Below are 16,713 nucleotides of genomic sequence, written 5' to 3'. Positions count from 1 at the left end.
GTAGATTTCTTACAGCGCTTGACAGCATTGCAGTTGTCCCCTAATCTTCTGTAATGTTAACACGCATACTTAGGTTGACCCAGCAAGCTTACCAGATGCCGCACTTTTTCTAAACAAACCCAGCTTCAATTTTAGAGAGGCCACATTAGCTCTAAAATTGGAAGTGGCTCGGAAGGCACCCTGCAAAACTAACTTCAGCTTGCAAAAGCCGATGCAAAGGTAGGAAGAAAATACTCAGTAGACCTCAGAAATATGTCTCGAGGCATTGACCCAGTGGGTAAATATGCTGGGAAGTAAGATCATCATGCATATTCAGATGACTGGATAATGCTTCACTTGTGGACTTGTCATGTGGAAAATATTAGGCAAATCAGTAGCTACCAAGCCTACAAATAACTGTTCAACATTTCATAGAGAATCTTGACTTTGGTGTTTAAGTCGTACCTTCTACAGTCTTCTATATGACAGCCCATTTGGAGGCGACCTACAACTCAGCCATAATTGTGAATTCACCCTTGGGATCCCATAGTAACATCAGAATGATCGTTATGTAACCCCGGTCATTTTAACTTACTGTGTCTGGAAGTCATGAGACAGTGGTTTCGCAAACAGCCATTAGAGTCAGAGAGGCTTTAGCTCAAACCTTGGCTCCCTCAGCTATTGAGTATCCTGGAGCAGACTTTCTCTCTGAGCCTCGTGTCTTCATTCAAAAATGAGAGTGAGTGAAAGGCAAGGAGACATGGAAACACTCAATAGAGTCACTGCCATGTGGCAAGCTCTCAGAGTGAGCTAGTACTCTCCACCATGCCCTAAATGGGAAGTGTGTTTCTGGTTAACTTTGTGAACCTCGGAACCGCTATAATAAACTAGACATGAGTGATCTGTTTCGTGACCTGGCTCTAGGGGGTCCCTAAAGAGATGTTTACAGTGTTGTGTTCAGGTTCAGTTTGAAGAGGACTGAGACCCAATTATTTTCATATGACAAACTGTGTCTGAAATTCAGACGAGATGTCAAGAGTCATAGAGTAGGGGAAGTTTGATTACATGAAAAAATTCAATGGTCAAAATAGTGGCTGGTGCCAAATATTGTCTTATTAATGTATCAAAGGTCACTAATCAAAAAGCATTGAAAGATAAGCTTCTATGAAGACAAAATAGCAATTTAGTCATTGACAACTTTGAAGAGTTATTTGTGATAGCCCTACAGTATAACTTGAGGTCAAGGAGTAGCATTCCTCCAAGCATGAAGCCCCAGTGATAAGCCTGGTGACAAAAAAAAAAAAAATCAATAAATTAAATACTTAATTTTAAAAGCCCCAATAGTTTAGATATCATTAAAGAAATCTTAATGTTAGGGGCCAGGCTTTATTTTTAACCAGGCACCTGGTCAAGCACATACATTACAGTGCACAAAGACCCAGGTTCAAGCCCCTGGTCCCCATCTGCAAGGGAGGTAGCTTCATGAGTGGTGAAGCAGGGCTACAGGTGCCTCTCTGTCTCTTTCCCTCTCTACCTCCTTCTCCCCTCTCAATTTCTCTCTGTCTCTATGCACTAATAAACAAACAAAAGGCAAGTCTGATTTTATAGATGCACCACTGAAGGAATGAATGCCTTTGGTCATAAAATTGAATGCCACGTTACATGCTATCAAGTCACAGCTACCACGTCTATGTTTTTTTTTAATTTTTTATTTATAAAAAGGAAACATTGACTAAACCATAGGATAAGAGAGGTACAACTCCACATAATTCCCACCACCAGAACTCTGTATCACGTCTATGTTTTTAAAAAGACAAACAGATGTTGCTACTTGCAACCGTGATCACAGTTTCTCTGCACTGAGATGAAGAACCCTTGATTTCAATTTGGACAACAAGAAGCATTCCTAGGGGAAGGGTGGGCATTCTTGCTCCTGGTAGAGTGTGCATGTTAGCATGCCCAGGGATGCAGGTTCAAACTCCTAGTACCCAACAGTAAAGGGGAAACTTCACAAGTGATGGAGTAGTGCTGCATCTCTCTCTCATTTCTTTTATTCTCCCTCTTTTTAATTCTATTAGTGACTTAATGTTGATGTATAAAATTATATATCAACAGGGGTATATTATTTCCATGTCACTCCCACCACCAGAGTTCTGAATGTCCAGTCCCTCCATTGCAAGCCTCAGCTGTGCTCTTAAGGTTACAGATGTGGGCTGACTATTATCTCTACAACTATCTGTCTAGATTTGTACATAATCTGCATATATCTCTCTTTCTGTCTCATTATATCTCTCTGTCTCTCTAAGAAAAAGAAGGGAAAATAATATTCCTGCAGGGAGACTTGAAATTTGTTCTTTCATGGCAATGGTGTCTTTCTGGGAGTTAATTTATTGGGGAAATGATGATTTACAAGACTGTTGTTGTCACAGGTGTATAAATTCCTGTCTCCTCATAACAGCTGTCAGCAAACCACCCCTGCCCCTGTGAATCTTTTCCAGAGACACACAGAAATTAACATAATGGGGTTTTGTTTTGATTTGTTTTGTTTTGTTTGTTTTTTTCCTCCAGGGTTATCACTGGAGCTTGGTGCCTGCTCTATGAATCCACTGCTCCTGGAGGCCATTTTTCCCATTTTTTTGCCCTTGTTGTTGTTGTTGTTATTATTGTTGCTGTTGTTGTTGTTGTTGGATAGGACAGAGAGAAATCAAGAGAAGAGGCGAAGACAGAGAGGGGGAGAGAAAGACACCTGCAGACCTGCTTCACTGCTTGTGAAGCATGTGAGGAGTTGGGGGCTCAAACTGGGATCCTTGTGCTGGTCCTCACACTTCGCTCCATGTGCGCTTAACCCACTGCGCTACCGCCAGGCCCCCAGAAATTAAGATGCTTAAGGGAGGTACTGTGGCAATAAAGTGAGCTACAGAGCCGTGGTATCTCTCATTTGCTCTGTCTCTCTGCTTAAATTTCACCCAGAGATGTGAAATCACACATGTGCAAGGTCCCAGCTCAATGCACATAAAAAAGAAAGCAGACTGTAATCTATGGTTATAACCCTTCAATGAATGCTTCTACTCCTTCTCTTCCTCCTCCAGCTCCTCCTCCTCTTCCTCCTTCTCCTCTTTCTTCTTCTTTTTTGATAACAATGGGACAAGAAAGCTATTTCACTGTTAAAGAAACTTTTCTTGAAATTCTCCCCGTTTCCCCATCCACGTTGGTAGGAATCTCCTACACACTCATTTCTTAGCAGGATGTATTGACAGGTGACCGAGAAGACAGGTGTCAGAGGTCCTAAGACTGTGCAGAAGTGCTGTGGGTGGCTTTCCACTTAGAAGGACTATGCATTAAACTCAAACTCTTTTTGTAGGTATGAGAGGTAAAACTGGACCTCTGGGCCTTGTGGGAGAGAAAGGGGACCAAGGAGAGACTGGCAAGAAAGGACCCATTGGACCCGAGGGAGAGAAAGGAGAAGTAGGCCCCGTGGGGGCTCCTGGACCAAAGGGAGACAGAGGTGAGCATGGGGACCCCGGGCCACCTGGTGTCTGCAGGTGTGGAAGCATCGTGCTCAAATCAGCCTTCTCTGTGGGCATCACCACCAGCTACCCAGAAGAAAGGCTCCCCATCATCTTTAACAAGGTGCTTTTCAACGAGGGAGAACACTACAACCCCTCCACGGGCAAGTTCATCTGCGCCTTTCCGGGGATCTATTATTTTTCTTATGATATCACATTGGCGAATAAGCACCTGGCCATCGGGCTGGTGCACAATGGAGAGTATCGAATCAAGACCTTTGACGCGAACACAGGCAACCACGACGTGGCTTCAGGCTCCACAGTCATCTACCTGCAGCCGGAAGATGAAGTCTGGCTGGAAATCTTTTTCACAGATCAGAATGGCCTCTTCTCAGACCCAGGCTGGGCTGACAGCCTATTCTCTGGGTTTCTCCTCTATGTGGACACAGATTATCTAGACTCCATATCAGATGATGATGAATTGTAATCATCACTGCTCACCTCGGTGTCCTGAGATGCTGGTGGCAGACATTCTGTTGAAACAAGAAGAAGATGAGAAGAGACTCCCACTCTTAGGCCAGAGTACGTACATGCAGTTCTAGCAGAATCTTTGAAAAGCAAGATGAGCCACAAAAGAGTTGCAAGTACACTGAAATTCATTGTGTAAAACAATAACCCCAGATATGAATTCTCTTGAAAATGATTTTCATAAATATTTAAACAAATTAAAGACAATGTTAACAGATTTTCTATTAAATTCCCTGAAAGATTAAAAAAACAGCTGACAGTGATATTGGATCATTAAATTTTCATAAAATTACAAATTTTGTCTGTTATTTAAGAGAATCACAAAACCCCAAATAGTCTTTGCTAGTGTTCAGAAATTTAAAGGAAGACATAAACCAAAGGTAAAAAAAAACTGTTGTATAAGCAAGCAACAGTGAAGGGACAATTTCTTTTGTTTTATTGTTCACTTTGATTCATTCACATGTATATATGTGTATTTATATATATATTTACACACACATACATACACATATATGTATAACTATGTAGGTTATGAAATGTCTGTGGGCATCACCACCAGCTACCCAGAAGAAAGGCTCCCCATCATCTTTAACAAGGTGCTTTTCAACGAGGGAGAACACTATAACCCCTCCATGGGCAACCCCTCAAGGGCATCCCTGAGCTAGGGCTTATAGCTGAAGAAATGTAGACAAAGTGGAGAGAGAAGGCAGCACAGAGTTGAGGCCATCAAGCCTCAGCAGTTGGCTTAGAGTTAGGGCAAGCAGGCCAAGTACTGCTCTGGACACCTTATATTCATCCTGTTTCTAGGCAATGGGTTGGCATTTTCAGCCCCCTGTGCTCTCCCTGATGTTAATCGCTGATCAGCCTTTGGCACCAGGTATGTCTGTCTCCTTGAAAGGTTCTTTTTCGTGTCTTCTGGATGTACTTTCAGATACCAGAATGTACTTTGTGTCCACAAAGTGACGTTTCCCATGTTGAGAGTCTTTATGCTCCAGTTATGCAAATCAACCTGGAGTCTAGACTCTCAAGTGTAGATGAAGAAAAAGGAGGGAGAAGAGGAGAAAGAGAAAGGGGAGAAAGAAATTGAAAGGAAGAAAGGAAGAAAAAGATGGAGAAAAGGCAAGGAAGGAAGGAAGGAACTAAACTGGGGATCACAAAATTGTAGGCCTCTTTGAAGACTGTAGAGTTTGTGATAAAAACTAGAAATGGAGAAATTATCAGAGTCATAATTCATAAGAAGACTATACAATTGAAACTTTCTTCCTATCCTCGTCCCTTAAAGCATTCTTCATATTTGAATCTTGTTTACTTGCTTATCTTTCAAATGCTTCTTTCATGATAAGAACCAATTTTGAGCAATCTTTTAAGCCGAAGTTATTTTTAGCTTGTTCTAGACCCAGAGATAAATTGTATTTATAAATATCTGGTTGAGTAGCGATGGGAATCAGACAGTTCCAGTGTTTAGGCATTGAAAGGATAAACTCTTAAGCAAATGCAGGTTCTTCCATACCTAAATAAAAAAAAAACTGCCAGGCAAAATTTACCCATATCTACAAAAACCTGTGCCACAAAAGTAGAACAGCAAATTCCATATGCAGGAGGTGGTGTAGTGGATAAGGCATTGGACTCTCAAGCATGAAGTCCTGAGTTCAATCCCCATAAGCGCATATACCAGAGTGGTGTCTGGTTCTTTCACTCTCTCTTCCTATCTTTCTAATAAATAAATAAGGGAAATATTTTTTTAATTCTGTATCAAAGTCAGGCAATGGTATACCAGGTTAAATGAACACTGTGCAAAGCTCAAGAATACATGCAAGGATCCTGGTTCCAGCTCACAGCTCCCACCTGCAGGGAGGACATTTCACAAGCAGCACAGCAGGTCTGTGGATGTCTCTCTGTCTCTCTCCCTCCCTTCTCAATTTCTCTCTGTCCTACCCAGTAAAATGAGGGGGGAAAATGTCCTCAGGAGTTGGGCGGTAGCACAGTGGGTTAAGTGCATGTGGTGCAAAGCACAAGGACTGGCATTAAGGATCCCGGTTCAAGCACCTGGCTCCCCACCTGCAGGTGAGTCATTCACAAGCAGTGAAGCAGGTCTGTAGGTGTCTGTCTTTCTCTCCCCCTCTCTGTCTTCCCCTCCTCTCTCCATTTCTCTCTGTCCTATCCGACAACGACAACATCAATAACAACAGCAACAATAAAGACAACAAGGGCAACAAAAGGGAAAATAAATATAATAAAAAAAGTTTTAAGAAAGTGGCCTCCAGGAGCAATGGATTCATAGTGTCAGCACTGAGCACTACAGATAACCCTGGAGGCAAAAAAAAAAATCATATCTTGTTCTAATCATTCTTTGTAAGAGCCGACCTGAAATAAATATATTAAGGGGTATTTATTGACTACATGCCATCTTGTTCCGTGAGGATTTAAAGTCACTTCCAAAGAGAGAGGAAAGACATAGAGAGCACATCAGTCACACAAACGCAAGGGAGGAGCAAAGGGCAAAGCAAACACAAAAGGAAAGTAAGCAAGTAACTCAAGAGAAAGTCGTGATTCACCTTGGGTCAACCAGACACACATGCTTGGCACTGACCCCTGGTGAGAGTCTTTGTTCCTGCAAAGAGCAAGGAGTCTGGTATAATTTGGTCTCCTTAGATTTTACACAGTTGCCCGATTGAGTGACAGGGAATATTTTTTAGCAAACCCACCTAAACCATGCATACTAAAGGTGAGAAAGATGCTGTATGCCAAAAGGAAAATAGAGACTCCATGTTCAGAAGAAAGAGGGCTTGGATGAAGAGTGGCCCAAAGCAAAAGGTACCCTCTGTTAGTTCTATCTATACAAAATCAAAGTGCATGTATCTCTTGTGTAGAATGCAAAGTAAATGCATTTGATGACAGCATTGATGAGCCTAGAAAGGATTACATTAAGGAAAGTAAGTGAGAGTGGGGAAAAAAAAGCAAGACATAACAATTTTCTTTGTCTATGATACATAGAAAAAGAGGAGTCCAGCACTCATTGAGTTTTGGTGACAAAGGAAGAAAAAACGTGTTCTGGTTGGGCCTGTATCAGCATCTCTGCTCCTGTTCTGACCATGAGCAAGTCTCTCCTAACACAGTCAAATGTCTCCTGAGGGGCAATATTGTCCTCAGTTGAGAGCCACCAGTGAGTGCCTGGTTGCACTGTGGGGTAGAGAGAAGAGACCACGAACTCATGGTGGAGCAGGAATGCAAATCTTTATTCATGCAGATGCCCCAGAGTTGAGTGTGGGCACTGCAGTTTAGGCCACATTGAGCTAGCAAAATGGCCGCCTCCCACTATGCCTACCAGCCCTTCTCCAGGCCGGGTAGCAGAAGAGAAAAAGGAATGAAACTGGAATAGCAGCGGGATTTATAGGGTAAAGATGGAAGTGGCAAGTCAGGAATGGGACTGGCTAGGAAAGGGGGTGGAGAGAAGCAAAAGGCATGCTGGGAAGGTGGAAGCGTCCTTAGCAACTGTTGTGATGGTTTTAACTGAATTAGCAATACCCTGAGGGGATAACGTGGTAGGGATATTTCAAGCAAAACAATGATTATGTAAGCAGAGCAGGGGGTCTGGATTTAAGGCCCAAAAGATGAGTACTACTTGGTCCTGCAATCTAACTGCCTACCAACAGCCATTCTAAAATCTCAGGAGTCATACAGACACAAGTACATGGTGATTCTCATTTCACAGTCAGTGCTCCCTCCTAAGAACCCCTGTCCTGAAGACAGGAGAAGCAACCAGCAACATTGCCCTCCCCCCAACTCCCCCTTGTTAGAACCCAAACATCTCTGTCTTGTTTTGTCTAAGACTCAAACATCACAATGCTTCCAATTCCTAAGGCTGTATTCCAAGAAAATAATTCATAATGTGTGCAGAGGTTTAATTGTCAAAGGAGTCTGGCAGAAAAGTTCCATAATATGGGAAGTTGAAAAAAAAAAAAAAAAACAGCCAAGTGCCTGCTAAGAGTACTAGTTAAATGGGCTGCGATATTCTCGCCCACTAGGACATACACAGTGCTTTGCAAAGTGATGAGGGACTTAGGGAGGAAGAGAAGGCAGAACTGTAGAAAAAATGAGCAAAAATATGGATAGATAAACAGACGGGTATAGAAATAATAGTCAACCCATATCTGTGGCATTGGGAGAATCACTACAATTTCCAAAAAAAAGAAAATGGTAACACAGAACTCTAGTGGTGGGAACAGTGTGAAATTGCACTCCTGTTACCTTATAATTTTTTTAATCAACATTAAATCACTTATTTTAAAAAAAGTGATGAGGATGAAATGTGTTGGCATCCAGAGCTGCTTGTGAAATATTAAATAGGACAAAGTAAGTTGCTGAAAAATGCCTTCAGTAGTTATCTCATCATTTAAAGTGTGTTTGAATATGTGCATAGAAAAAAATCTGGATAAAAATCAGTGATTAATGGAGATTATTTTATTTTTATTTAGAAAGAGGAACACTGAAAAAAATATAGGGTAAGAGGAGTACAACTCCACACAATTCCCACCACCAGAACTCTTTATCCCATCCCCACCCCAGATAGCTTTCCTATCCTTTATCCCTTTGGGAGTATGGACCCAGGGTCATTATGGGGTGTGGAAGGTGGAAGGTCTGGCTTCTGTAATTGCTTCCCTGCTGAATATGGGCATTGGCAGGTCAATCCATACTCCCAGCCTGCCTCTCTCTCCCTAGTAGAGTGGAGTTCTGGGGAAGTGGGGCTACTTGGAACATTCCCACTCATGACCACAGAATGTGAAGTCAGATCTATAGGGATGCAGAGGTCACATAGGCTCATAAGCTGAATGTGGGCCCCAGATAGGATCAGATCAAATCAGTGAGGTTTACAGTCAACAATATTTATAAACTGTTGGGCAGTATGCCAGCTTCCCCCAGCTTAACTCTGCAGTCTATTTACATAACCACTGTTACCTGGGAACCGCCCTGCCTACAGGGCATTGGTTTAATCCCCACTGGTTCATACTCTCTTTTTGCTCTACCCCCTCTCCTAGACACACCCTGATTTCCACCACTCTCTTTTCGCTCCACCCTCTCTACGTCACATCCCGTTTCCACCCTACTTGGCGAGTATATTTACAGCTGCTCTTCTGATTGAACACACTTGGAATTGCCTTCCGGTTCTGAGAGTCCCAGAGTCTCTCTCCTGTGATGATATCCCTGCGATGATATCCCAGCATGAGTTCCTGATCCCTCTCCCATGCAACAGCCTAGGTTGGCTCCAGTTGAGTTCTCTCCAACCCAGAGAGCACTTGCTTGGGAAGAAGCACCCTCAGGCTATCCTGGCAATAAACCTTTCCCATAGTTGGGAGCAACTCTCTTCCCTGATCCCAGCTTTCTTCTCTTTGGGAGCTACTATATTCCCAGATTTCTGGTCCTTTTTCCAGCCATGACATCATCTCCCCAGACAATAACTTACACCCACCTACATATCATATGTCAGGCTCAGGAAAAAAAAAACTAGTATAGTCATGGGCTCTTTGGAATATAACTAAAATAGGACTACTAACTATATACAAAATAGAGAGTCCCTCCACCTCCAACTCTTCATATGAACTTTTCCAGCCTTTAGGTTCATGATTAGTCAACAATTTTTTTTTTGGCTCTATATGTTAACTCTTTTTTCAGCCACCAGGTTCCAGATGCTAACATGATGCCAAATGTACTTCACTGGACAGATGACCCCACCAATGTGTAATGCCTTCCCTTTTGATCTTTACTTTCAGTGTTTATAATAAACACATTTTACAAAAAAAAATCATTTTTTTCTATAGAAACTCTTGGACAGTCAGAGAAATGGCTATTACTATGTTCTTAAAAGACTGCAATGAAAAAAGATTAATGGAAGACACAGAAGTATCCAACAAATTTAGATTGAGGTGGGAAGCATTATAATCCTCCCAGTTTTCAGGCAGATACTTTAAGGCAAGAGTAAAACAAAATGACCTTAGCTGATGTGTTTTTTAGTCCACCCTCCCTTCAATAGGGAAGGAAATGATTCTTGAAATGACATCGTTTTGCTGTGTTTTTATGAGTCCAAAACTGGAGAGCCACTGGGTTAGCCACAGTATGAAGTCATTCAGAACCAATACACTTTTGGGTGGCAAAGGTGTTTATGAGCAAAACAGGCGAAGGACTGAATCTGTGGTTTCACTCCAGAGCCATCACAGAGGCAGCAGGATTCATGGAAGAACAGACTTGTCTAATCTCTTCAGGAGTGCAAGAAATGACCTGAAAACACCAGAAGGAGAAAGATCATCAACTCCAAGGCGTCTCAGAGATGTGTTTACATTGCAAAAGGGCTTTATTTTTGCTGGTAGGATGCTGCCCTTCCTGAAAATAGCAGCAGGAATAAACAGTCTCTGTAATCTACAAACCACAGTGTCAGAGAACATTGCCCCATTGCACCAAATCTATTGTGATTGGCATTGCTCTGAAACAATGACAGAATGCTGCTAGAATTTTCTTTCTCCCTTCCTTCCTTCTTTCCTTCCTCCCTTCCTTTCTTCCCTCTCTCCCTCTTTCTTTCTTCCTTCCTTTCTTCCTTCTTTCCTTCCTTCCTTTCTTTCTTTATTACTGCATAGAGACAGAAGGAAACTGAGAGGGGAAAGGGGGTATTGAAAGAGAGACAAGAGAGACACTTGCAGCCCTGCTTCACCAGTCCTGAAGCTTTCCTCCTGTAGGTGGGGAATGGGGGCTTGAAACTGAACCCTTGAGCTCTGTAATGTGAACACTTAATCAGGTATGCAACCACCTGACCCCTCTCTGCTAGGATTTTCTATGGAAAACACTCTGGTCCTATTGTCTTTACAACAAAAATTCAAGCACAACTGCCTGACTTATTCCAGAAGGTGAGAGTATGAACAAATAGTAATTAGATGGCTGGTAGACAAGATGGCCAGGACCCAGGGAATAGCATATGAATATATCAAGTTATTCCTTCATTTCTCAGTTTTTTTTCTAACTTCACTTGTAAAAATAATGATGCATGGAGGAGAGCTGTATTGATATTCTTCCCCCAAATCCTTTGTCTCCAAAGACAGCCCTGAGTCCTCCTCCTACTTACAGCCCACAGGCACCCTGTCACAAATAAGACTATAGTGAGTGTTGGGAGAAGACAAGATGGCTTCCCTACAGTGGTAAGATGGCTGCCCTGTAACTGCATCCTCTCCTCTAAATACTAGGCCCATGTGGACATAAACTCAGAAGTGGCATCTGGTTGGTTTTCCTCATGGTATCAACAAATAAGAGAATGCAACTTGGCAACAAGGCTGAAATAGACTTCGCAATAGCTCCCTCAAGGTCCCAACTGGGAAGATACTTGTCTGCAGACCTTAAAGATTTCTCTTCAGTCTCAGAGAGAAGCGAGCTCTGCCTCATCCCTCATTAAGCTCATGGATCCCAAGACTGGGGGTACCCTGTGAGTGGTCCACCCCTTTTGGAGAAATAGATTGGACTAGGGAACACCACCACTGTCATCCCACAAGTCAGAGAAATAAAGGAACTCCGCCTCATCCTAAAACAAGGCAGGAAATCATTGGCAATTGCAATTTCAAGCCTATAAGAAAATAGAATGAGGGGGCTGGGCCATAGCGCAGCAGGTTAAGCGCACATGGTGCAAAGCACAAATACAGGCATAAGAATCCTGATTTGAGCCTCCAGCTTCCCATCTGTGCAGAGGTCACTTCACAAGCGGTAAAGCAGGTCTGCAGGTATCTATTTTTCTCTCCGCCTCTCTTCTCTGTCTTCCCTTCCTCTCTCAACTTCTCTCTGTCCTATGCAACAACAGCTATAACAACAATAACAACTACAACAAGGACAACAAAATGGGGGAAAATAGCCTTCAGGAGCAGTGGATTCGTAGTGCTGGCACCGAGCCCCAGTGATAACCCTGGAAGCAAAAAAAAAAATTATAAATTAAAAAATTAATTAATTAATTAATTAAAAAATAATTTAAAAAAAGAATATCAGGGGCCAGGCAATGGCACACCTGGTTAAGTGCTCCCACAACAGTGTACAAAGACCCAGGTTCAAGCCCCTAGTCTCCACCTGCAGGGGGAAGCTTTATTAGTGGTGAGGCAGGGCTGCAAGCATCTCTCTCATTCACCTCTCAATTTCTCTCTGTCTCAATCCAATAATAAATAAATATGTTGGGGTTTTTTTTTTTTTTAAGAAAAGAAAGAAAGGAAGGAAGGAAGGAAGGAAAAGAAAATAGAATGTCCAGGTCCAGGTGGTGGCACACTTGGTTATTACCATATGCAAAGACCCAGAATCAATCCCCCCTCCCATTATCCTCACCCTCAGAGGAAAACTTCAGAAGTGGTGAAGCAATGTTGCTGGTGTCACTCTTTCTCTCTCCCTTTCTATGCCCCCCCCAATCTTTGCATCCTACAAAACAAATAAATAAATAAATAGAATTTTCCATTTTAGAAATAATGCCTTCCCCAGCCCACTCCTGGAGACCAGTGTTCCCTCTAATTCTCAGTGACCAGAGTCCAATAAGCCCACCACTGACTATATCAACATGCCTGTTCTATGAATCAGTCATCTTCTGTCATTCATTGGCCCTGTCACAGAGCCTTCCATACTTCCGACTTCAGAAACCACAAAGGCCTCAATAACCTGAGCTCATCCCATCTCTCAGCTTTTCTGGTCAACTCTGCAGTGAGTGTTCAGAACAGATTTCAGAAGGTCAAGACCAAGGCTCTGGTGTGTCAAAAGGAAAATGATTTCTTAGGAAATGCTTTTTCCATCCCAAAGCATGGTAAGAAAAGGTAAGAAAAGAATCCTTTCTGCTTTTGCTTTGAGGAGGGTGTGGATGGGTAGAGTGTATGTAATTGGAGCCTGTTTACTTTTTATGACACTGACCTCTAGTGGCCAAAAATGATGCCTACCAGAGGACACATTTTCTAGAATTTGACCTAATCCCAGCGGATGCTTGGTCAAATTTCAGACATCTTCCTCTGCCTACTCTTATTACAGAAGAGGAAACAAGGATCCATGGAAGATTATAAAGAAATTGACAGTGGTTCTGTGACAGAACTGGAGACGAGGTGTCTTATCTTTTGCTCAGTTTCTTTCCTGCCATTGCCTCGCTCATATATAAAAGTTCCTCTTTATCGGGAGGTAGCACAGCGGGTTATGTGCAGGTGGCACAAAGTGCAAGGACTGGCATAAGGATCCCAGTTCGAGCCCTCAGCTCTCCACCTGCAGGGGAGTAGAGCAGTAGCACAGCAGGTTAAGCGCACCTGGCATAAGCATCCCGGTTTGAGCCCCTGGCTCCTCACCTGCAGGGGAATCGCTTCACAAGTGGTGAAGCAGGTCTGCAGGCATCTTTCTCTCCTCTTCCCTGTCTTACCCTCCTCTCTCTATTTCTCTCTGTCCTATCCAACAATGACGACATCAATAACAGCAACAATAATAACGACAACAACAAAAAAAAACAACAAGGACAACAAAAGGGAAAATAGATAAATAAATATAAAATAATAAAAAGACCTTGAAGGTCTTAATAAAAAAAGTTCCTCTTCCAGGGTAATAATGGGATAGCTCAGGAAACAAAATGCATGCCTCCTATGCCTGAGGTCCTGAGTTTGATCCCTACAGTGTAAGAGAACACCAAGAAGAAGGAGAAAGAGGAGGAAAAGGAAGAGGAAGAGGAAGAGGAAGAGGAGGAGGAGGAGGAGGATGGAAGGGTACAGTCCCCACCACTAGAACTCCGTATCCCATCCCCTCCCCTGATAGTTTCCCTATTCTTTATCTGGGAGTATGGAACCAAGATCATTATGGAGTGCAGAAGGTGGAAGGTCTGGCTTCTGTAATTACTTCCCCACTGAACATGGGCATTGGCAGGTTGATCTATACTCCAAGCCTGTCTCTCTCTTTCCCTATTGGATCAGGGATCTGGTGAATTGGGGCTCCAGGACACATTGGTGGGGTCATCTGCCCAGAGAAGTCCAGTTTATATCATGGTAGCAACAGGAGCTTGGTAGCTAAAGAAGAGTTAACATATAAAGCCATACAAATTGTTGACTAATCATGAACCTAAAGGCTGGAATATTGCAGATGAACATTTGGTGTCTCTGTTTTGGAAATGGCTAGTAGGTCTATTTTAAGTATATTCCAAAGGGTACATGACTTTATTAGTTTTTGCCTGAGCCTGGCATCTGATAAGCAGGTGGACCCAATTTATTGTCTGGGGAGATGATGACATGGCTGGAAAAAGGGCTAGAAAGCTGGATCAGGGAAGAGAGTAGCTCCCAAATATGGGAAAAGTATATAAATATTGTTGATTGTAAACCCCATCGATTTGATCTGGAGCCCATATCCAGCTTAGGAGCCTATGTAGACCTGAACTCACATTCTATTGTCATGAGTAGGAACATTCCAAGCTGCCCCAATTTCAGGACCCATCTTCCTCAGGTGGTAGATAGAGAATGTTACCCAAGTCCCCTTCAGAGGATGGAACATTCTCTACCATTGTTGATCCACCTTGAGGGCAAGGTCCTATGAGGGCCCCCAAAGGGGTCCATTGTGTTGTTCCTGATAGAGATGACCAGTGACAGTGGAGAGAGGGATCTATTCGAGGTCTAGGCTCATCATGTCTGTGTGGGAATCCCAGGACTCCCCATCTAGGACCCCAGCTGATGGGGTGGCCTGATAGTGACTAAAGAGTCATCATTAAAGTATGCCAGTCTCTTGCCCTTATTCAGCTTTTATAGTCCTTACTTTGCTAAGGTTAGCTTTAGAGTTACTGAGAAAAGTGTAATAGGAAGTAGGTGAGGAGGGTATCTAGGTCTAAGTAGAAACTATTTCATTAGGTACTTTATGATGTCTTTTTAGGTCTTGGAAGTGATTTTTTTTTTCTTGGAAGTTATTTGTTAAGGCAAGAAATACAAAAATAAAATGGCACAGTAAATGGTAGAGCAGTACTCTGGGTGGTTTCTCTTCTCTGCCCCTCCCACACACACACATACACACACACACCCCAAAGGGGGCACCCACTGCCCTGGGCAATGAAAATACTTAACATCTTCCATGACATGACCTCCAAAACTATCTAGTAGCCTTTGACATCAATGATTACATATGCAAAGTGACAAAGAAACCTCCTGGGACAAAAGAGATTAGACATAGATACTGATCTCTCCCTCTGCAATAAAACATCTGTGATAATCTTGAATGGTCCTAATGAAGTTTATCAAACAGCAATAACAAAAAGAGAAGTAAGTGTGTGTGTGTGTGTGTGTGTGTGTGTGTGTGTGTGTGTGTGTGTGTGTGTGTGTGTGTGTGTTAGAGATCCTGGCTTCAATCAGAGCTCAGATGTCAGATGGTGGGGATGAGGGAGACAGGAGTATAGTTGTTGCTTGAGATTATCTCATCACAGTTGTAAGCAAAATTCTTAGCATTAATTTATGAAGTACACACATTTGTGTGTCTTTCCACGATGTGAACAGATTTCACTCAATCTCACAGAAAGGAAAGTAAATCCACGAGTTTCGAGTCACTTAAGCAAGTGTGTGGTGCCTGGAGCTGGAATGAATCTGCAGGTGACAGTCTCAAGTGGGAAGAAGCCAGAGACAGAATCTTGGTTCTCAGGGCAGCGGTAGCGTGACTTTTTCTTTTCTTTTTTTTTTAATACTTTTTTAAATTTTTTATTTATAAAAAGGAAACATTGACTAAACCATAGAATAAGAGGGGTACAGCTTCACACAATTCCCACCACCAGACCTCTGTATACCAACCCCTCCCCTGATAGCTTTCATATTCTTTGGCCCTCTGGGAGCATGGACCCAAGATCCTTGTGGGATGCAGAAGGTGGAAGGTCTGGCTTCTGTAATTGCTTCCCCGATGAACATGAGCATTAACGGGTCGGTCCATACTCCCAGTCTGCCTCTCTCTTTCCCTAGTGGGGAAGGGCAGTGGGGAAGTGGAGCTCCAAGTCACATTGGTGGGGTTATCTGTCCAGGGAAGTCTGGTCGCATCCTGCTAGCATCTGGAACCTGGTGGCTGAAAAGAGAGTTAACAAACAAAGCCAAACAAATTGGAGCTCCAGTGGTGCAATCGGTTAGTGTGCGGTACTTATACAAAGCCAAACAAATTGTTGAACAATCATGAACCTAAAGGCTGGGAAAATGCAGATGAAGTGTTGGGGGGTACTCCATTTTGTAGTAGGCATATTTTAGTTATATTTCAAAGGGCCTGTGGCTATACTAGTGTGTTTGTTTGTTTGTTTGTTTGTTTTTTGCCTGAGCCTGAAATCTGATATGCAGGTGAATACTAATTATTGTCTGAGGAGATGATGTTATAGCTGGGAAAAGGACCAGAAAGCAGGATCAGGGAAGTGAGTAGCTCCCTAATATGGGAAAGGGGTATAAATATTGTTGACTGTAAACCCCATTGATGCCTTCTGATCCCAGCCCCCACTTTGGCGACCTGGAGACCAGGCCACTGTCACATGGGATTTGTGGCAGTGTGAAAAGTGGTATCCAGTTTTTATACTTTTTTTTTCAGGGATAAAGTTCAAATGCTTGGCAAACGTTTACCAGTGACTGATGAAACACTTGAACTCTCTACTAGTGATGCTTTAGAGAAGCTGGCCACAGTGGCAGACCTAATCAGTTTAAACTATATTGGAGACACCAAGGTATTTCAAAGG

General features: G+C 42.7%; 1 protein-coding gene across 4 annotated transcripts in view; it reads left to right on the top strand.

Annotated features, from left to right (window-relative positions):
• The window catches only part of C1QTNF7 (C1q and TNF related 7), a 117,243-nt gene extending 113,013 nt beyond the window's left edge, over positions 1–4,230 (top strand). For all 4 annotated transcript variants that reach the window (XM_060188320.1, XM_060188321.1, XM_060188322.1 and 1 more), the window contains one exon: positions 3,341–4,230. In XM_060188320.1, coding sequence (XP_060044303.1) covers positions 3,341–3,972 — 632 coding nt within the window. In that variant the 3' untranslated portion in view covers positions 3,973–4,230. The remainder of the gene's footprint in view (positions 1–3,340) is intronic.
• The last annotated feature ends 12,483 nt before the right edge of the window (positions 4,231–16,713 follow it).

Source organism: Erinaceus europaeus, chromosome 3, assembly GCF_950295315.1.
Source record: "Erinaceus europaeus chromosome 3, mEriEur2.1, whole genome shotgun sequence".
NCBI lineage: Eukaryota > Metazoa > Chordata > Mammalia > Eulipotyphla > Erinaceidae > Erinaceus > Erinaceus europaeus.
The sequence above is the reverse complement of the archived record's forward strand: the minus strand, read 5'-3'. Positions and strand labels throughout refer to the sequence as shown.